Below are 23,288 nucleotides of genomic sequence, written 5' to 3'. Positions count from 1 at the left end.
AATCAAATTAGTCCAACTTCTATCCAGAGAGCAATCTCACTTGTAGTGGATAAGCACAAAGCCCACAGACTGAAATCAAATTACATATGCTGTCTTTCCCTCTAATTAGTCATTAGACTATTCTGTGTCAATAAATCAGATTCCCTGACTACAAAGTAGTTTTCCAATGGCTTCATCCAATCACCTATATGGTAACATAGCTATTTTATGTTAAGTTCTGATAAGTTACATTAATTGTTAATTGCTATTATTGAGAAATACTATCTTTACTTCCTCAAATGAGGAGCATGGCTATTTTTTCTAACGTACAGATTTTTCTGATCTCCAATGACCTTAGCTTATTGGAGAATTTGCTTATAAGCTAAATTCCCCACTCCATTCATCCTTTGGTCAAGTATTGTTTATTATTTAAAAGTTCATGTTTATTATTTCAATTAAACTAAACATCGACAGATGTGTGCAGGAAGACTTGTGTACATGTGTGGCACATTTTAAAAGGGGAATAAAACCCTGAACCATGGAGAAACCTTAAGCCTAAGAAATAATTTGCCCAAGTGAGGCCCAATGAGAAAGTCACATTATCAACAGAAGCCATCTTGACCTCCCTCAGCACCATCCTGGACTGCCAGCTGAGGGTTACTGCCTGCTGACATCAGGGGCTGGTCTGAGCCTCAGCCACAGGCACAGGCGATAGTAACAAAAACCAAATCTAAATTATATTAGCAATCAGAGGGCAATAGAGACAGCAAGATATGTGGACTAAAAGTGGCTGGAAGGAGGTGCCAGATAATTGGTTCTCTTTATATTTAACGTAATTTTCTGAGACTGAGAAGAAAAAATCCTATTAAATGCTCTAAGACTTTAGTTAAAAACCTAGGATAAAGGTTACTCACTGAGAATAAGGTTGCTCTGCTCTTGTGTCCAAATGAGACAGAAGTATTATGAAGACTTTGAAAATGAGCATGCACATTTCCAAAAAGAAGGTAACTATAGTAGACTTTAAAGTCTAAGGGTCACTAAAAATCACAAACCAAAGACACAATGACAGAGAGCAAATGTTAAGACATTCTAGTTTTCCCCAAATCCATTTAATTCACTGTAGAAAACAGGAAATCAAAAGGACTTTTTCCCCCTATAAAGAATTCCAATAGCTCTCTTGGGTGGTTCATAACTTATTTTATTTAATTAATATTGCAAATAAAATTCATAGGGCATTCAGTGAGAAATAAGTATGTTCTTTAGACACTTTTGCCCAATGAAATATGAATAAAATTTATTCAGGATGAATGACTTTTTCCCAAAAACTCACATATTACATTCAACATTTAGAAGAAACTATTTTTCTGCTATTACATTTCATTTGCTCATCAAAGTTTTCTATTAAGCTTGAACCACAGAAGCTATAATTAACTGTCAAAGTTTAAACATGTACATATTTAAATTATTTATGACTATCATAACTGTTGATCTCCATGAGTCAACACTAGTGTTTTATGACAACTGCTAAATGTCAGCAGTCCATTTTTTGAGCCTCATAATGAGAAAACGATTGCAACAAGTATTTATAGGGTAAAGCACATGACAATAAGCAGAGCAATTCAAATACATGACAATAAGATATTACCAATTCTCACAAATGTCTGGTCTAGATTTTGTAGTCAACTATTTTGTCCCATAATAAGCAAGCTTTTAATCTATGAGTGGATAAACGAAAGCTAAATTCACCAATACAACACTCTAATTTAGGATTCTGTTCATTTCAACTGAAAGAAAAGTCTCTAATTCTAAAGATCAAAAAAGAAGCAGTTATATATTTTATCAAAAACTTGCAAGCTGGGTATGGTGGCTCATGCCTGCCATCTCATGACTTAGGAGACTAAGGCAGGAGATCACTACCAGTTCAAGGCCAGGCCGGGCTACATGGTGAGTTAGGCCAACCTGAACTACATAGCCAGACCCTGTCTCAAGAAAACAAAAACAAACAAACAAACAAAATCAAATATAAGTTACAATTTTAGTGCACTTTAACCACTCCAATCAAATGCTTACACAGCTAGTTATGCATAGGCAGTAATTATGTTTTACAAGAAAGTATAAACACTGCATCAAATTCTAAATAGAAATCACTAAATAAGGAAATCAGTTTAAGAAAATTAACCCAACATATTGTTAGTGTGTACTGTGTACATAAGATCTGCTCTTAAAAGATTTCCTAGAATGTGTCTCCCATTCTTATTTATCCTCAGATGATTGTTTAATAATGGAGCTGGTTTACATTTGAAGATATTTTGAATAATCCTTAAGAACCAATTTAAACGATATGGCTCATGTTTAACTCTTCAGTTATTTATTCATTTATCTCTTTAAGTACTTCCTTCCTCAACACAGCTGCAGTTCAGGAGGTAGCCAGGAGTTGGCATCCATTTCTGTGGATTTTCATGAAGAACATCCTTTTTTGCAAACTTTTTAAATGCTGTATGCCTAAACAAGTTTTTCATAACTTAAGACCTTATAACAAGCTTTCAGAAGGAGTCCAAAAGCAACAAATTTTCTTTTAAAAATAAAAACCAAACAAAAAAAAAAAGCCACACACACTGTAAAAATGTTCTGTGCAAGACATTCTGTTCAGCAGGTTTGAAATGACTCCAAAGGGATCCAGAATCACTGCATTTGGAAGCAAACAGCCAAAACCTTGTGAGAGGTTGGTTAACAGCCAATAGTGACAGCCGTGCGGAGACCTCTAAAGCAGATCGGCAGTTGCGGAGATTCCAGCCTGGGCTTTCCACATCTTCAACTGTACCACTAAACAGTGCTTCAAAGGCCTCTGTCTTGGGTTCTCTGTTTTTTTCTCCTTTTATGCTCTCCTCTAAAGACTTCTACTCCAGTAACAATGGTGATTATGGAAGCAACTCATATATCTACTTCTCTGTTTCTGCTACATCACCTAAATTAACGTCCTGTCTCCAAGCACTGACTTAAAACATTTCCACCAGGATATGCTATCACTATCTCATACTCAGCACATCTTACTCATAATAAGAACTTACTAATGTCTATCATACCAACTAACTCTCTTCTTAGGAACAAAGCCAATGTTTCTTGGCTTCGGTAACATCAATTCCATGCTTCTCATCACTAGAACCTAAAACCAGAAGGGCAACTGCAGACTCCCTCATCACCTCACATTCATTTGGTTCACATGGCAGACTGATCTTTCAATGACAACCCCCAGAATATCTCTTCCTATCCCCATATACTTCAATCACAGGATCTTGTCACTCTACCCTCAAAAGTGACTGAGTCCAGCCTGACTGCAAGACTCACAGCCAACACAACATGACTCAAGCAATGCTATGAGACTCCAAAATTGGGCCAGCTTTGACCAGTTTTAACCTGGTTTCCTTAGGTTACTCCCACTGACAGACTTGTTGCCATGCGAGAAGTATAGCTGCCTTAAGACTGCCATGCTGACCAAAAGGTCACATATGGTTCCAACTAGTCCTAGTCACTCAGCTGTCCTCACCACGGTGCCAGAGCTGAGCTATGTCTCTCTCAGCCACTTCACCAGGTGACTGAATGCCACCAACTGAACTCAAATCACACTCCAAAGAGAAGCATCACCTTGCTGAGCCATGTCCTGAGATTTCTGACACATGCAATAGTGAAATGAAATAAATGTATCCACAACTTTCCTTCTGATCATTCCATATGTCAAGTGTGGTGCTGTTACCGCATGAGGTCAGACATTAACTGAAATGTGACATCTTTATCTCTATCCCCAGACCCTCTGTCATAGTGGAAACCCTCATCAGCTGAGAGCTGGATTGCTGTGACTGAATCCAGGCTCTCCTCACTGCCATCCATCATTATAATCTACCTAGCCTAAATGACTGACAACCAAAACCAATCTCATACTTTACATTTGTGAGAAATTCTATACTACAAGAGTCTTCATAAATATCTATTTAATTTGATCTATATGACAAAAGCCAGAGAAACCTGTAAGGCAAATATTCTTTTCTTTACTTTAGAGATAAAGGCATCAGAGGTTAAGAATATTAACTTGTACAGTCTCATTACAATAAAAATATAATGGAACTAAGAATGAGAGTCATAGAGTATTGTTTATTGTTTTCCCTCTATTTTTGATGCTCCCTAAAATCTATTTCAGATCAAAAACACTCGATGGCTCTGTCTGTCCTTATTACAGCAAATCTACTTTCAAGGTACTCCACAACTTGGCCTCAATCTACTCCACTGGACAGTATTTCCTACAAACTCAACACCACTCCCAGCAGCACTGTAGGGAGGCTGTTTTATTTACTCACCTAAAAAGCCAGGCTTGCTAATCCTAGCCTCAGGACACTTAGGAAATTTCCTTCGTGTTTCTCCTACTTATTAAAATCTTTACCATCTATGAACCCAAATCATACCTCCTCCAGGCAGACCTATCACCAAAGACATACCTTAGTGCTTTTTCTCTCTACTAGTGCTAAAGGATTTGTCAATTTGGCAGATTTTTTGGTGGTGGTGCTGAGAATGGAACTCAGGGCCTCAGAGCACGCTAGTGAAGGGCTAAGCTAAATGCCTCACCAGCCTGATATGGAATTTTCATCTTGTGAAGTATAATGGTCTTTTCACCAGCACACATCCACACATACGGCGGTACCAAGTGTTTGAGTGTCTGTGGTATTCAGTTAATGTCCATGGCAGACTTCCATTAAATATTTTGAAATTCATTCCTGCTTATTTCTGAAACTAATTCATAAGGTCACAGGAATCATGTTCTATAAAGTATAACATTCTCCAAACAAGTACAGTAACAAGCATACAGATAGTATTTAGTACATATGGGTTAGCCACGTTGGAAGGGAACATAGTATGTTGCCCTAAGAGGGCAGGGGAATACATATTCATAGTGATGTGTGACAACACTCTGGGAGATTGAAGCAGGAGGATAACAAGTTCCAGGCTAGCCTGGGTAATTTAGTGACACAGTGAGACTCTCAAAATTAAAGAAGGGTTGAAGATGTAGCTCTGTGTAAAAGCCCTGAGTTCAGTCCCCAATACTACAATAAGTAGATCAATAAAAAGATTGACTGATTTTAAAACATCAGTAAGTCATGTCTATGCTGGAATCAAGGAACTGCAAAGATAAAAATATTTTCAAGACCTACAGTTTAATGTCAGGGGCATTTTAAAAGTATCACTTAGAGATATTCTGTGCAGTGCATAACTGTCAAGGTGTTTTATAAATGTTTTTACCAAGAGTGGGCGAAAAAGTTTCAAAAATATTCAAGTAGATGTCTGAACAGCCCAAAATAAAATGTTTGCTGAAGCTACAGGCTGGCAGAACCCTGCTTCATTTCAAAAAGTTTCCAGGCAACAGAAATGTTTTCCTGGAAAATACTACCTTTTATTTAGAGAATACTTGCCATGAATACTTAGTCATTACCTAATTTAAGGTTTCCTCACAAGCTCTTTAGAAGAAACTTAAAATATAAATGAATGAAATTATTAACACATGTAATGTGAAAAAATACAATTTGGTTAAATATAATAAGATTTGCCTAAGTATGTTTCCAGGGTGTATGTGTGGGATGGTGTCTTTTATACTTTTTGGTCTACTTGTTGCTATTTTTTTTTCTATAAAATTACAACGAAACAAATAAAATCCTTAAATGTTTTTCTGTGCAATATATAGAAATCAAAAAACTCCAGGGTTCATTCTACTTTAAATGCCAAGTAATTTTCAAACAGACAAAACATTCATTTCATTCAATGAAAAGAAATAGTAATTCCAAAGCTATTTTTAGCAAAATTGTTGAGTTCACGTCAAATCACCTTTCAATGAGACAGCAACATGGTTTGGACATTTCACTCAATCAGCTGCAGTAAATCATACAATGAAACTTAAGGAAACCATTTCTTCCAAGAGTTTTGTAGCCAAGCAAGTCTTTATTCTTTTCAACATCAAAAGATACAACTAAATTCTATTCCAAGCACACAGTTTGTACATTCAGTCTTGTGAAAACCTACACAAAAGGGTATTTGTTTTACCTGTTTAGTATTTCGGTGAGTTTCACAAAACCCGTATATGCCAGTTCAAATGCTCCTCTGTGCCTGGACTGTAAAAGGTGTTGTTTAAAGTAATCTCCTATTTCTTTTACCTTAAAAAAAAAAAAAAGTTAAATTTAGCTTTACATTTATGGATGTATTTATGCCAGTAATGTAATTTAGAATTCACGTCTAGCTGCCTATTCATGTAGCACTTAATGTGACAAGTAGTATTTCAAACATTGTTAATAGCCCCAATAACACGATAAAATATTATTACTTACCTCACAACGAGGAAACCAGGACCCAGAAAAGTTAAGCAACTTACCCAAGGTCACACACACATAAACGTGGGTCCTGGACATGAACCAAGCAGTCCCCAGGCAGGGTCTGCCATCTTCAGGACTGTGCGATACTTGCCTCCCTTCGCCAGATTCACACACCTCACTGTGTGCGGTCACGTCACTCAACACCAACACAAAATCACACAAAGTAATAACACTTGCATGGGTCTGGATGCGATAACTGCATTTTCTTTTTTAAAAATTTTTTTCCTTTCTGATTGTGGTATAATACCTATAACAAAATTTCTCTTTTTCTTTTCTCTTTTTTCCTTCTTTTCATATGTGATATGGATGCATATAAAGTGAATTCATACAAAGACGCTCAAGGACTTTGTCGCGAGCTACTTTCCTAGTCCTTTTTATTACTGTTTTTATTTTGAGACAGGGTTTGGCTATGTTGCTAAGTTGCTCAGATTGGGCTGGAACTTGTGATCCTCCTGCCTCAGCCTCCTAGAGTTCTGGAGTCACAGGCATGTGTCACCACACTCTGCTTACCCATTATAAAGTACAGAGTTCAGCAGTATTAAGTGCATTCACACTACTGTGCAACCATCAACATCACCCAACTACAAAACGTTTTCACCTTCTCAAACAGAAACTCCATACCCATTAAGCAATAACTTCCAATAATTACCTTTCAGTGATAACATTAATATGAATGGTAATAGAGAATTTAGTAAAAAAGAACTGCTAGAAGTTGAACAGGCATCATTCTGAGTCAGAACTGTGGGATTTATCAGAATGCCACCCAATTATTTGTCAATGTATTTTTTTTTCCCCCATGTAAGGTAGGACAAAAAAAATTTTTGGTACCAGAAATCAAACTCAGGACCTTGCACTTACCAGGCAGGTGCTGTGCCACTGAGCTATATCACTGGCCCTAGACAAATTTTTAAATACAACGATTTAAAGAAAACAATTGACAGTAATGACTGTGATTCTGTAAAGCATGAACTATAAAACTGGTTATTATGATTGTGCTTTATATCCTTAGATCTGGTGGCTACTGGCTTCAGAAATTTCAGGTTCTGTATAAAACTCTGGTCCAGAGCTGTCATTAGCTATTTTTTGAACCACATACCCACAGATCACAGCATAGTGAAAAGGCAAATTGCCCCAAGATATCTCAAATCCGCTTATCTAAAAACATTTTTCACCTCAGCACAATACATAGATTCATGTTTTGCATACCTCAAAAATGGAAAGTAATGTGAGGAAGAAATAAGTGACTCTGGGCAACTGTCTCAGTTTCCTCATCTAGAAACTGGGTACAATAACAATACCTACCTCTGACATTGTTATATTAAAATGAGCTAGTAAATCAGAAAGTTCAGAACAGGCCCACAACCTATAATCTAATTCAATTAAATATGGGCTTTGTCTAGGGTTCTAAATAGGGGGAAAGTACCCACCCTCAAAGTATATCTGTTCTAAAAGACATAACAAGCCATGATCCATACAAAGAGAATCAGATATGAGACCAAAAAAAAAAAGCAGTATATGATGGATTTTTAGAAATTCTAACATGTTAGCTTCTTGGTAGGCTAAGGCCAGAGGGCCCAAGTTTGAGGACAGTTAAGACAAATCAAAAAGACCCTGTCTCAAAATAAAAATAAGAAGGGCTGAAAGTGTAGCTCAGGGCTACAGTGTTTGCCTAATGTGTTAGACCCCGAGTTTGATCACCAGTACCACCGAACAGCAGCACAAAAACACTTTAAAATCTGATGATACCTCATAGCCTTTATATTCCTCTTTTAATTTTTTAAAGGCAACATGATACTAGTTGTCAAAAGTCACAGTCAAAGTAAGCCTTACTTTATCCTCAATATGATAATTCCAGAGCATATTTTGAACACAATTATCAAGACTTAAATCTGATTGTTATTTCCAAATAGAAGTTCAAAAATCTCACAAAATCAAGACCAGAAAAATTGCTAATTAGCTAACTTACCAAAACCTATTACTAGAAAAATAAAAGGTTTCTAAGAAGGTATTTCAAGTCCAAGGAAACAAATATTGCAAGTCCGTATACTCCATCTTTAGGTAATTTTATCTCCCAAAGTGTTACAGATGTTTAAACATACTTTGGAAAAACAAATGTGATCGGCCAAGAACTTCTCTGTGAACTTAAAATGGTTCACAACTACCTTCTTAAGCAGAGACTGCATTCTCATTGTGTTCTTTACCCTAACTCCTTTTAAAGGAACATAAACCAAAAAGCATATAATCAAATTTAAGACCTCAGAAGTGTCATCAGTGACTAGTCTTCTCAAAACGTGACCTATGTAATCATGGCCTCAGAAATCAGAATGACACTCTAAGAGGGCAGCAGTGAGGCATAGACAGTTTTTCCACATTTTATTTCACACCCCATCTCCAAAAAAACCCCACATTGATAATAAAGAGGCTTATCGTTAAGTTCTGCCTTCGTAGAATGTAGAATTACTGCTAAGCAGACAAGAAGCTCATGTTTGGCCTCCTGCCAAGCACACAGCAGCTTAGTGCTGGGAGAGACTGGAAATGAAAACAGGATACTCTGCCCTCAGAAGGCTTTCCATTAGACCAGCAGAGAAAACCAACATGCTGGCTATGTAGCCTCCTTTCAGAGGCTACAAGTTCCACAAAATAAAGATTCTTCTGCAGCAGGGTTAGAAGAAGTTTCATGCCCTAACCTTGAACAACATATATGTACAGCACTTGGTTAGGGCAAAATGGAAGCAGGTAATTAGCGTGAGAAGGGTTCAAGGCTAGAAGGAAGTATTAGACACCTACCAAGTAACCGCTATCTGCCAGCCACTTTGCTGAGTCTTTTTCTATGAAAGGACACAGTGTACACAAGCTGGGTTTAGCAGAGCAGGATGACTAGGGTAAGTGACCTGCAGCCTTCATGCCAGCGCAGGGTGAAAGATGGAGGTGCAGGGGAGGGATGAGCACAGAGTGTGGGCAGTGTGGTCTGTGAGCAGCTGGACCTCTGTCCAGGGCCCTGCAGACACCCTCCCAGTGCGTGACGAGCAGTGACTCAAATCACTTATAAAACTAGTAATAGAATCAGAAACAGAATTTTCAAGTTTAATATTTTAAATGAAAAGGTTCTTTGAAAACTCCAACTCAATTGCCTTTCATTACGTATCACTGAGTTCCTATTTGTAAAAATTCACAAAAGTTTTCCTTTATGCAAGATGTCATTACAAAATATTTTTACATATAAATTACATTATTTCAGGATTTTTAAAAAGAAATTAAGGAAGAAGTGCAAAATCAAAACCTGACATTGATTTCTATTTTTAAAATTAAATCCATTACTATCTTTTTCAAGTTACCATATCTTGCCTTTAACGTTTTGTAAAACTTACTTCTATTATCAAATTAACATGCTTTAAGGACTTACAAGGTATAAATTTGCGGAGCTAAATTAATCACCAGACAAATTAAGAGAGCTAAATACTCATGTAAAACATAAAGCCAACAAAGGACAAATGCAAATATACTTTTTAAAATTTACCTTTTACCTATCCAGTAGAGTAGATAAATCAAAGCTAATTCCACTCATAAACTACATAAACCCAAGAGGATTTAAATGCAGACATTTTTATAAAGGGCATGTGCTATAGTTAACATCTGGGACTCTGGAGCCAGGAGGCTACCTCCAGAATTTGACTTAACCACCGTAGTGTTACAGGCTACACAAGCAACAGTTCTCTCACCTGTGAAAGGAGGTTTAAACTAGAACTTACTTCACAGGAGTATCACGAGGAATAAATGAGATTATGTACATAATTATTTACTAGAGTAACCGGCATGGAATAGCAATCAATAAATGTCCATTTTGGGATTTACTTTGTATTGTAAAATAGTAAGACTTAATCCCTAAGCCTTAATTTAAATTCTGACTTTTAAGACAAAGATGGTTTTTAAGACTCAGGGAATATCAAAAGCCAGGAGTCTCTATTTCAGTTAAATGGGATCTTTTAGCAGGCCATGGCAGTGTACATTTGTACTCCAGCACTTTGAAAGACTGAGGCAGGAAAATCACAAGTTCAAGCACCACTTGGCCAACTTAAGAGACACCTTGTCTTAAAAAAAGAAATAAGTAAAAGAGCCTAAAGATGTATCTCTGTGATAAGAGCACAGGGGTTTGATCTCCCGTACCACACACACAAAAGTTTACCCCACAGTAAGAAATGCTTTAAACATAATTCTCTCTATATAGTGACTTCTTATTACCCATCTGAGATTTCTTCAAAGCCTGAAGCTGTTCTCCTAGATTAGGAATGGCAACCCTATGAGAGGCTGAGTGCACAAACTGCACCCGAAAACCCACTTATTTATCACAAAATGCCAACACTGCAACTAAACCTGAGTACTGAGGTTTTAGTCTAGAAAAAACAACTCACACATTCACATCTTTTGTCTTAAAACAAAAATACAGTAACGCACGTGCCATAGGTTCACTACTGCTGCCTCAGATAATAACAACAAAGATAACAGTTTTCTGGTATTTGAACCGCATCTTACCAGAATGCTTATTCCTTACTTTCCAGCAAATTATGAGCTATGAGCGATTTTAACTGTTGCCTGCCTGAGTTATAAAATGAATCTGTCTTGTTTCCCCTAATATATTTTTAAGTTCTTTGAGATCAGAGAACAACATATTAATTTTATGTTCCCATAGTGAATAAATAGGTGATTAATTCAATGCATTTTTATAACTTTTAAAAATTACACAGGCAAAAATACAAAAGGCAATTTCTTTAAGATTCAGGAATGTATATTCCTTTTATATTCCATTACAAAAGAATCTAAACCAGTAATGAAAGACACAGAGAATATATCAGCCCAGCTAACTGTGTATATCATACAAGTTACAACAGACTCAAAAGCAGACATTTTCTAATAGATGGTAATTATTTTTATTCATGTGATTTCTGTGACAATAATTACTAGGAAGAGGAAAGTAGATATGAAAAACTTAGCCAAAAGCTTCTATTTACGAATAATAGAGGATATACGTAAGCATGAATTAGTGCTCCAGGTAGAAGAATTTGTTTTTTAAAAATCAGCAAGCGTTGGGTATCAGATATCCCATGAAAAGAAGACCAACGAAATGTATCAAGCAAAAGTCTGTATCACCAAAATATGAAGCTTGAAACGTAGACACACAACAACTAGTAAGGAAGCCGTGTGATAAGGGTGCACACGTAGCTAACTCACTCTTGGAGTCTCCGCTTACAACCCTCAAAACTGGTTTTATCTCTGCCTCTTTATAAGGACATCATGAAAGAACCTTTCATTACGTGATTACAGTGCAGAGAGGAAAGTCAGAGGAGCCACTGAATGAACATACTTTCCTCTTGCAGAAGCCAGTGAGCACAGCCTGCTTCACAAGAAGTGATCTAAGGAAAGGATCACTTATTTAAAGGTTCAGTAGCAAGTTGTCTTACTGTCTTGTTGTTTGCAAAATTTTGCTGGGGTACTGGAAATAAAGAAAATTCATCATAAAGACAAATGTAATTAGCAGCTCAGAACAAAGGCAGCACTCTGCCATGTGAATACAGGCTGGCCAGGAAAGGAATCGTTCCAGAGCTGCCACAAACCATCTTTGTGATCCTGGGAAAACCAAGTAACAGCAGGGGCTTCAGCCTTCTCTTGTCCAAAGTAGAATACCATCCATGACCTTTCCAGCTCTTAACAGTTTGGGAGCACAGTACTGAAAACTTGGAATTATAAACAAGCACTCATTCTTCTCTCAATACAGCAACAAAAATCCCCAAATTGTAATCTCACTTCTCATCAGTTTGTTATAAACTACACTCATGTATATGGGACTTAAGTGGCTCCCCATTTAACAAACGCCCATGAAACCAGGATGCTACTAAGCTACAAAAAGAAAACTTCCCTGTTTTCTATACTCAACGCATCAAATTTCAAATTATAATAGAATATTATTACTTTTTCAAATGTGCAGGATGAATACAGAAAAGAATCAGGCTCAAAATCAGGATTTTGTACTATATGAACAGCCATTAATATAAAAGTAGTTCACAGTTACTACTGTAGGGAATATGAAATCCAACTGTCATATTTCCCACAATAACTGCGGTACAATTCAGGCTATAAATCACCTCACTGCCTCAGAGTCTCCAGGTCCACTGCAGTCATGCTCATGAAAGATACTGACTCTCAAATTGGTCCTTTTGTCACCAGGCATAGCAGATCTAATTTTGTCAGGGCAACTGTGCCTGGCAAGGAAGGTGTACTTAGATGTGGCCTTGTCATTCCAACGTCAATTACATTCTTCTAGGTCATTTATACATTTAACTCTTATAAGTGTTAAGCATGTGATAATGGAAGTATTTTTAATTCAAAGAAGCAAAGCTTTATGTTTAAAGCAGAAATCCTGTAATAACACAAGTAACACTGAGCTCTCGATGACTGGGTTTTCATGGAGTAAATTTTAGTTCCTACACTGAGGTATTTCTTTAAACTCAGTTAAAATCAAGAGTAAAGCTTCCCATAGAGAGTAGGCTTTCAATGTTAGAACACAACTATCACATATATTTTTGAGCCCTCATTCAGTCATGACTTTCTTTTTACACTTAAGTGTGTGAGGTTACCATGTGAACCGTGCATTGAAAAATGACTATAGCTCATTAAAATACAAACTAGGATTTCACAAAAATAGTGTTCTCTTACTATGGAAGCAAACAGCCATTGCAAGAATTACTTAGTTTACATTTTTTGTTTTTGTTTTTGTTTTGTGGGAATATTGGTGGTCAAACTCGTGACCTTGCGCTTGCCAGGCAGATGCTTATGCCACTGAGCTAAATCCCCAGCCCCTAACAATTACTTAGTTTAAAAAGTAGTAAAAATATCTTTTGCTGGGCCAGGGGTTTAGCTGAGTGGCACAAGCACCTGCTTAGCAAGTGCACCTGAATTCGAACAAAAGCAACAACAAAATATCTTTTGTTAGTGCTATATTTTTTACAAACATCTCTTCATAGTTATCCCACATAAATTAAACTCATAAAATCCTAAACCTTGGATGCTATGAAAAGTGTCAATGCAAAACAGCTTTCATAAGCAGTTTTCAGGTCTTTCTCCATTACAGTAAAAGCAAAATATGTTTTCTTTAATTTGTTTTTAAGTACAATCAAACAAACCCAAAAATTAGATACTTTAAACTTGTCCTTGGAAAAAGAAACTGAGAAGTCCAGGAACTCTAGCACATGTTTACTTCATGGCAAGATGGTGGACATCAATGGAATAATCACTAATCGTGACTGAATCCCTGAGCAAAGATGTTGGCATTGGCCTATGGTCAGTCACCAGCACTGACTCCAAAAGTAACTCGAGGACACTAACGCCTGTCTGACTTGGAAGAGAATAAAGAACATAATGATGTCCATGCTGTCCTGTTCGCCCTCGCCCTTCTCCTTTCCCAGCCCTGCAATAACGCAAGCCCAGCTGTTAACCAGATGCAAGCATATGAGCTTCAGCGTGTGAGAATAAAAATATTATTATTTCCATGGAACTAGTCACATGGTTATTATAGGAAGAATCAGCATTTGCATACCACAATATTTGTTTTACTCTTGAATGCTGTAACGTCATGGGGGAAAAATTATCTTTATTTGAAAAAGGTTAAAAATGAAAGTACACATTACACATCTTTGCTAGAAAACTGTGGGAAACAGATTTGTTCAAACCATATGGAAAGGAAAAGGGAATCAATTAGAAAACAGAAATCTAATAAATCTAAAATATTTCCAAATGAAATGCTTGTGGTAAGCTAATTTCTTGTAAACACTGCTTGAGTCCCAAAAACAGTCCCAGATGATGACCTAACTTTGTGGTCTTAAAAAAAAAAACTTAGCCAAAAAGACCAAAGTGACTACAACTTTATTATCAAAGTAGTAGGGAGCTGGGCATAGTAGCACATGCCTACAATCCCAGCACTTTGGAGGCTGAGGCAAGAGGACTGCTGCAAGTTCAAGGTCAGCATGGGCTACAAAGTGAGTTCAAGGTCAGCCTGAACTGCACAGCAAGACTCTGTCTCAAAAAGACAAAAAAAAAGGTAGTGGGCAAACATGAGACCCACAATCAACCAATGTTATTTCTTTTGTTTTATAAAACTTAATAAATTTGTTAGTTTTACTAAATAAATTTAAATTCATATGTTAAATGAAGAAATAGAAATTAAAATATTATTAGAATTAAAAATAAAGTCATTATTTACATAAAAATATTTCTAAAAATACCAGTTCTTAATGCTCTGCAAGATCTAAAGTCCTAAATCTCATGAATATTTTTCAGTTGACATCTACAAACTTTTATTCATGAAAACCTCAGAACTTTTTAAAAGCTAGGCCATAAATAAAAACTTGAGATTTATGCCTTGACCAGAAATTATACTTGATGGAATAAACATCTACATTACCTGCTCCACTGTTACTAATCCATCAGATGATTCTGGCACAGGCCTCATGGGTAGAAGCTGGCACAGTGTGCCCAAAAGTAAAGCAACTTCCTTCATGCTTCTCCAGCAACACACCAGTACCATTTGAGCAGTGACATCACATGTTTTTCCTTCTTTACCTTAAAAAAAAAAATACAACATTAAATACTCTTGATTATTCATATTCCAGGTTTCTTAGAACAAGCTTATTCATAATTTCCTTAAGAATAATCTGCTTGAACAAACCAATTTGTCATATGTTCTATTTGTTCAGGAGGAAAGAAAGTTAACATCTGTCAAGCATGTGCTTTTAGGAGGAATCATGCTATTTTTCAATTTATTATTTTCAAAATAAATTTTAAAATAAAGCATAATACTGCTTCAAAATTTAATAAAACAAACTCCTTATGCCTTTGTCATTCATAAAGTATTACAGAGAGAACTGTACAAAATATACTTCCCATTTATTTTGATGAAGATAGCTGTTAAAGTACAAGACAGACCTTTTAAAATCAAAGGAAAACATAAATTTTCTTTTCAAATATACGTAAATCTGAGAGTCAATAAGCCACAATTACTCTTATTTACCTTTTATTCTGGTTTTAGAAATAGTTTAGCACTGACATAAAAAATGCAAAACAAACTTCAATTTTAAAATATTAATGAAATAATATTTACACTAATCCAATTTTTTTTCTTTTGGTACCAGAAATTGAACTCAGTACCTTGTACTTGCCAGGCAGGCACTGTGTGGCTGAGCCATATCCCTGGCCCCTGTGACCCAATTTTTTTTTAAAAGCCCACTAAACTAAAAGGATAAACATACTCATGCATAAATACATAACACAGGATAAGTATAAAGGAATACACCTGAGAAGGAAGCAATGGAATTGAGGAAGAAGTAGAAGACAAACTTTCTTTTTAAATATATTTTACCTATATGTTGTTTGACTCATTATTTTAATAAACATATTTCTATGAGTTTTTTTGTAACTAAAAAATACAACTGCAAAGACAATTTTTTGCAGGACAATATCCCCATCTAGTGGAGAACATAGAATACATAATCACTAAAATATCCCTGCTTTTGGTTGTACCTTTTTACAATACTGCAGAAAATTCAAGAATAACAGTTAATAATAGAACAGAATTAGGGATATAAATTCTGGAGACTAGGTTCAACAAAGTAGCTCATCTTTTGCTGAATGACAAAGTTTGCTCTCTTTAAAAGGTTGCCTGACTTTAGGAGTGGCCACAGAGGTCAAAACGATTCATAGGCCGGGGTATAGCTCAGTGGCACAGCCCCTGCCTGGCAAGCACAAGCTCCTGAGTTCAATTCCCAATATCAAAAAAACCCCAACAACAATGAGCCACACCACAGCAAGAGGACAATTGCTATTCAAACCTTGAATCATGGTTGTCAACGCATGTTTAAGCTCTCAAAAGGCTTTTTGTTTTAACACCTTATATGGTGAATTAGGGCCTACCATCATCTGGCTGAAGCTTTATTATAAATTCAGTCCTAAAACCAAGTCATTTCCAAAATCAAATATATAAAAATAAAAAACTTTATTTTCTAGAAATGTTTTGTACAGATGTGCAAGCCTCTCATTTATTATGTGAAAGGTCATTCTATGTATTTTACTGATTTTAAACACTTGGGACTAGGGCTGTAGCTAAACAGTAGAGTGCTGGCCTAGCATACTCAAGGTCCTGGGCTCTAGACTCACCCCTGGAAAAAAAAAGGATTGTAGTATTAATTCTATACATGTTACCTTTGATATCTGTAAAAGTATTAATATTTGACACACTGGTATTCAAGTCCTCCAAATCAAAGCTATCACATTCTTTTAGGATTTTGGCTTGGTTGAAATAATCATTAGTATCTCGTGGTTGAATCTCGTTGAGAATTACTTGTAAGCGGCTTGCTGACTCTAAAGGACAGAAATGACAGTACATGAATAAGAACATGTACAAGGAGACGGGTTAAGAGGAAAAAAGCAGACAATGGTTCATGAGCTCAATTTGGGACAAGAGAAGGATCTCTTCTCATTTTATTTTTCTTTCATTAAACGTTTTGGCATTTCAAATGACCTTTGTCCCCTACACACTCCTACTACTATAAAACCCATTGTACCCTGGGAAGGATAATACCTTGTTCATTACCTGGTTCTCAGGTCAATTTTTTGGCTACTTTTTTTTTTGGAAATACACAATTAAAACTCTTTATTCTTAAGCAAAAGATAGTAAACAACTGAACTGGCTATTTTTAGTAATTAAAAACATTACCAAAAGGACAAAAATATCACAAAATATAATTCTGTTTTCCCTTCAATTTAGCTTTTATATCTCTCCAAAGAAATGACAGACAGAGATAACCAAAAACAGCATCACAGGCTTCTTGGTCTGCTGACCTGAGTCTGTGTCCATGGGGATGAGGCCCTCGGGGGAGGAACTTTGAATGACAGGAGCCACCACAGCCGAAATCCTATAGGACAGCAACAGGAGCTTCTCCACCACAGGTGTCCACTCGCTCACCAACTGCAGGCGGCTGCAGTAAGGACATTAGGGACCTTACACTACATGCAAGAGAGTACTTGAAAGAATTTGTTTTACAAAAGTCCAAAATATTAAGTATTTCAGATACACAAATAACTATGTAAGATCTTAAAACTAGTTCTCAATTCTCTTCAAGGCAAGACAACATTCCTTTCCTAGGATACACTGCCGTCAAGGATTAAAGCTTAGACACGCGGATACATCTGAGACAGCGGGGTGCTCTTACTCTAGTGGCAACTTCTGCAGAGCTCCTGTCACACAGTGGACACGCCCGTACATTGGGAAGGATGCTGCTGCCTGAAGCAGAGACTTTTCAGCGCGAGACACATCTTCCTCAAGATTTTCTATCAAGCACTTGATAACTAGAAAAAGCAAACAGAAAACTGAAATAGTGCCAATTGTAAAATTTCCCAAAAAAACACCCAATTCCAATGAATTTCATGAGGTTTTGAATCAGAAGGAGAGTTTTCAAGGTCACCCAGACCATTAACTCATTTTAAAGACAGCAGTTAAAGAACTGAGTGTCTTCCCTTAACTAACATAACATTCACTCTGAACCGGTCCTCCTGCACGTCCTCTAGCCGCAGCATCAAACTTCAGACCTGTGTTATTATATGTTATATGTTATTTGGCCAAAAGATGATTTTTGGCTAAAGTGAGATACAACTCGCCACACAATTCACACATTTAAAGTGTACAATGAAGATAACAATACACAGGGTAATCGTTATTCTATAATTATGAAAATTTTATTTTTTCATAAAATAAAAAAATAAAGTGCACAAGTCAATGAGTTTTAGTATATTCAGAGCTACATGCAAACATCACCACAATTTTAGAACACAGCCCCTATAAAATAGCATTTACCTATTAGAAGTCACTCTCCACCTGAACTTCTTAAATCCTAGCAAACTACTAATCTGATTATTTTCTCTACAGATTTGCTTATTCTGAACATATCATATAAATGGAATTATATCGTACAAGGTCTTTTGTGTTTGGATACTTTCACTGAGCATAATACAGTGGTACCTCAATTCAAGAATTTAACTTGTTCTACGATTTTGGAAAACATGGCCACATTTGTGTCTGTGTGGAAAAGATGGCCACAGTCATGTTCATCACTTGATGCAGAGTTGACAAACAAAAACAAAATTTTGTAAATATTTTTATTTGCAAATCAAATTGTTTGCAAACAAAAGTATTGGCCAACCAAGGTACCACTGTATTTTCAAAGTGCATCAGTGTTGCAGCATCTGTCAATAGGTGATTCTTTCCACAGCTCAGTAACAGTCAACTGAATGAACACATCACATTTTTATTCATTTGTTCATCTGCTGATGGATATGTGGTTTCTAGTTTTCACCTATTCTGAATAATACTGCCTTAAACTTTCTTGCTCAAGCTTGTGTTTAGGCATATGCTTTCTTTTCTCTGGGTATAAACCTGTTAGGGACTGAATGTATCCCTACCCCTACAGTGCATGAAGGTTTCATTTTCTTCACATTATCATCAACATTTGTAATCATATTTCTGTTTTCTTTTTAATTACAGTCATTCTACTGCACATGAAGTGTTTCATCATTATCAATATGATTCTGATTTGTACTTCCCTAAAGACTAACAATATTGGGCAACTTTTCATGCATTTACTCTATGTATCTTCTATTGAAGAAAATCTATTCAGTATTTATTTTTTAACTGGTTATGTCTTTTTATTACTAAGTTGTAAAAATTTCCTTCTATAAGTGTGCCATCCTATAGGTTCTCTTTTTGTTTTCTTGATGGCATCCTTAATTGGACAAAAGCTATACATTTTCATCACGTTCAACTTATATTTTTGTTTTGCTGTTTGTGCTTTGGAAGTCAGACCTAAGAAAATACAGTACTGCTTAACCCAAGGTCATGAACATTGAAGGCACGTTTTTTTCTAAGAGTTTTATATCATTAGCCTTTCCATTTAGATCTGCAATTCATTTTGGGCTAATTTTTATCTGTGATATGAGGCAGCAGATCCAATTTAATTTTTTAGCATGGGGATACCCAGTTAGCCAAATATAGAAGATGCCCCTTCTCACCCCTCTGAAGGAAAAGGCTCTACTTTGAATTTCAGATTTGTGTATAACCAGTAAATCATTAACTGAGGAATGCATAAATCTCCTTAAAATCAACAGGAGAAAAACAAACAATTACAGAATACTGAACAAAGGACATCAACACACATTTCATCACAAGGAAATGTGAACAAATTATAGAAAACTACAAACTGAAGCCACACTATCACTTTATATTCTGCAAATATGACACAACTTTTAAGCTGTTGGCAGCAATATTCTGTGAAAACTTATTTAGTATCAACTCATAAAACTAAAGACAGGCACACTTGACCACCAAAAACTCTTGTTTGGTCATCACAAACTCTTACATAACACATTAGCAGATCTGTAAGACAATGCTCTCATTCACATTTCTTACTTTAAAAAAAACAAGCCTATCAACAGAATAAATTACAAACCTGGCATATTATATACAGTTCTATTTACATAAAACTCAAAATTATGTAAAACTAAATAATACATTGTTTAATCACATATGCAGTTGGTAAAACTATAAATAAAAACAAGATGAAGGGTTAAATACAAAGCACAGGATAGTACAAATGAGAGTACTCAAAGATAGGGGTACTTTTTTGTTTTAGAGGCAGGGTGTCGCTATGCAGCTTGAGCTAGCCTTGAACTCCTGGACTCAAGTAATCCTCCTGCCTCAGTCTCTCAAACAGCAGACACACACGACCGGTTATTAATCTTTTTTTTTAAGTGCTGGGGATGGAATCCAGGGTTTTGTGCCTGCTAAGCACATATTCTACTATCAGCCTTCCTTCTACCTCTTAAGCCGAGTTTATTTATCACCTACTTTGTGTACAAAACTTGAAGATTTCTACTATTGCTATTTAACCTTATTTATCAAAGAACTCTTCATATGTATGAAATCTTTCCCAGCTAAATGTTTTGAACTGAAAGCCTTTCTGTGAAGCAAGCATGTCCCAGTTCAGGCCAGCTGCAGCTTTTTCCTGTTGTCTTCCCAAGTCTCCTTCTGACTCCAGGCCTAAAGCAACTCAAGGTCCAAGTGTCACCCTCTATGCTGCTGTCATCTCTGCATCTCCAGATCCAGTCACACTCCCATCAGAATACATATGGTCATATGCTTTTTTCCAACTACTGATTCTCTTTGGCAAGATTTTATACCGTATTAGAAAGAATAATTTGCAACTAATTTTCTGTATCTGACCTTCTTTTACTATAAAAATCTGCATATGTCCTGACATCCAGTATAATTCCAAAATGAAGATTTACTGGCATAAAAGCAGGTACATACATCTCCAACAAATATTTATAGAAAATCACTAGCTAAAATGTCTCAAACCCTAGATTTGGGAACTGGCAATATGGTAGTGTGAAAGCAAAGGAAGTGACTAGTCAATTAAGACATAAACTCCAACAGACAAATGAACTCAGCTCTATATAAAAGTAGCAAAAGTGATTTATCTATAGCTTTAGCACAATTTATGCAGGGGAAAAAGTTCATTTTGATGGAGAAAAAGAGTTGTCCTCTTTTAAAAATGTTTTATTAATGTGTATTTGTGAATCTACTTATTTAACATAAATCCTCTATTTAGAAGCAACTGTTACTGCTGAGTAAAGTTTACTGGTGTACAAGAACCTCACGATGCTCTTACAGGCTTGTAAACTCTTAAATTAAAAAAAAAAAAAACCACAAAATAAATGTTTAACTATTAGATACCAAATAAATAGTGAGAAAACAGGAGATTGGTTTTTGATAAATAAGAGCAAAAGGTCATTTCCTCAATACAAACCCATTAGTGTGTTCCTTTCCACCACAGCAGCAGGCTTGTCCCCATCGCTGCGGGCAGCACCCTGGGTTAAGTAGGTAGACAGGGAGGAAGGCACAGCATCCTGCCAGACCAAGAAGTTCAGCATGTAGGAAGCTGTTACACAGTCATACGGTTTTGTGCTCGTGCTGAGCTCCAGAGCTGCCTGGAATAAACCTCGCAGTTTCTCAGCATCCTAGAATAGAACACACAGTCCCAGTAACTGTCACAGTGACATTTCTCTAATGTGCAGGAATACTACCTATTTAAAAACACAGCGTGCAATTCTCAGTATGAACATAAATCTCTTTTCTCCCTGAATTTAGTATTTATTTAAGTAATTAATTAAGCAAGATTTCACTATGTTGCCCATACTGGCTGTAAACTTGTGATCATCCTGCCACAGCCCCCAAAATGGTTGGGATGTGTCTATAGGTGCAGCACCATACCCAGCCTTTAGTTTTTATTTCAGGAATGATTATTTTTAATCAATTCAGAGATGAAGCCCTTGATAATAATTTAAGAAATTCAATATTGATGGAGCCATTTTTTAAATACAGTACCTTTTTCTTCGCCAACAGCATACTTTTTCCTGTAGAAATTTGTAATGTCTACAACCAAACCAACTTTGTTATCTTTATATAAAGAGTAGTATTTTTCTCTTGTAGTTTATATATTACCTGGGCATCATACTCCTGCCCTTCTATTCTCTTCTCCTTTCCAAAAAACTAGTTCAATGGGGAAAAATACAAAGTCACTGGGAGGCTATACAAGATGAAATTGTATGTATATGTGCAGAAAACAAAGTGACCAGATCCACCTCTGCAATTCAGCACCCGAGCTCTCACAGTTATATAAATATTCACTCGCATTGATTGTTATGACTTGTATTTCAATGTCCCAATCCCCTCCACTCAAAATTTCATGCAGTCCTGTCTTGCTTTTTAGAGGTGGCTGAATTTAGGGTATGCGAATGTGGATTGGGGGTATAATACTGAGATTAAAGGTGTGGATAATGGAAGCCCCACCCTGCGTATGGGTGACACCGAAACACAGGCTTATAGAAAAGCAAGTAGGCTTGCTGCTGCTGCTGCTGTTGCTCACTATTTTCTGCTTGCCATGCCATGGATTATTTCTCCTCTGCAATGCCCCTCTGCCATGCCACCCTGCCTTGGAGCCAGCTGACTATGAACTGAAACCTCTACAAACTGTGAGCCAAATAAACCTTTCCTCCTTTACAAGAAAAGTCACTATGACTGTCCTAACAAAGACAGAACAAAGGGCTGCTCACTGTCAGAATCCACTACCATAGTCACAGGAAGGGACTAGCCAGACAGCAAGAGACATGGTTCCCAGTCCCCACACAACAAGCTAGTGTTACCACTCTAGAAATGAAGATTGTGTTGCTCAATAATATTGTCTACTAGGGTAAGAGCGTAACTATCTAATATAAGAAAAGTCATTATAAACTTAATTTTGAATATATGTATACTAGTATCAAATAATACCTTATAATTTCAAAATAATAGATAATAAATGTACTGATTTAAATATTGGTAAATTCTTTATCATTTTATGTGGTTAATTTTCTGTGACTGAAAAACTTAAAAATAGTAGCCAAAACTCAAAACAAATATTAAAAGGAACATATTAAGCTACTAAATCATTTTTGCAACTGACAGTATATCCTTGAATTGGCTAACCAATTAGTAAGAAACATAATACATAACCCTTAAAGCCTAAAATATTTTTATTGCGCCATCTTAGATCAACCAAAAAACACAACATAAATACCTAGGATATGTAGAAAAAAAAGCAGTAAACTAGGTGAGTGGTAACATCATATATTAGAAAGATATACTATCAAAAATGTTATTATAAAAGGCTACTTAACAGTAACCAGGCATTCAAAGTGTGAATGTTAACTTTATTTTTAAAAATTACATATTAGAGAAGGTATATCCAAAGAAAGATTTTTGAAATA

The 23,288-nt window shown here is 36.2% G+C and overlaps 1 protein-coding gene across 2 annotated transcripts in view; it reads right to left on the bottom strand.

Moving 5' to 3' along the window:
• The window catches only part of Thada (THADA armadillo repeat containing), a 315,049-nt gene that overhangs the window by 259,337 nt on the left and 32,424 nt on the right, over nt 1-23,288 (bottom strand). For both annotated transcript variants that reach the window (XM_063229252.1, XM_063229250.1), the window contains 6 exons: nt 21,290-21,500; nt 17,642-17,777; nt 17,271-17,407; nt 16,632-16,790; nt 14,839-14,996; nt 6,061-6,170 (listed from right to left, as the gene is read on the bottom strand). In XM_063229252.1, the coding sequence (XP_063085322.1) occupies nt 6,061-6,170; nt 14,839-14,996; nt 16,632-16,790; nt 17,271-17,407; nt 17,642-17,777; nt 21,290-21,500 (911 nt within the window). The remainder of the gene's footprint in view (nt 1-6,060; nt 6,171-14,838; nt 14,997-16,631; nt 16,791-17,270; nt 17,408-17,641; nt 17,778-21,289; nt 21,501-23,288) is intronic.

This window comes from Cavia porcellus, unplaced genomic scaffold (assembly GCF_034190915.1).
Source record: "Cavia porcellus strain 051 isolate PalLab524CR breed Dunkin Hartley unplaced genomic scaffold, mCavPor4.1 scaffold_1, whole genome shotgun sequence".
NCBI classification, from domain to species: domain Eukaryota; kingdom Metazoa; phylum Chordata; class Mammalia; order Rodentia; family Caviidae; genus Cavia; species Cavia porcellus.
The sequence above is the reverse complement of the archived record's forward strand: the minus strand, read 5'-3'. Positions and strand labels throughout refer to the sequence as shown.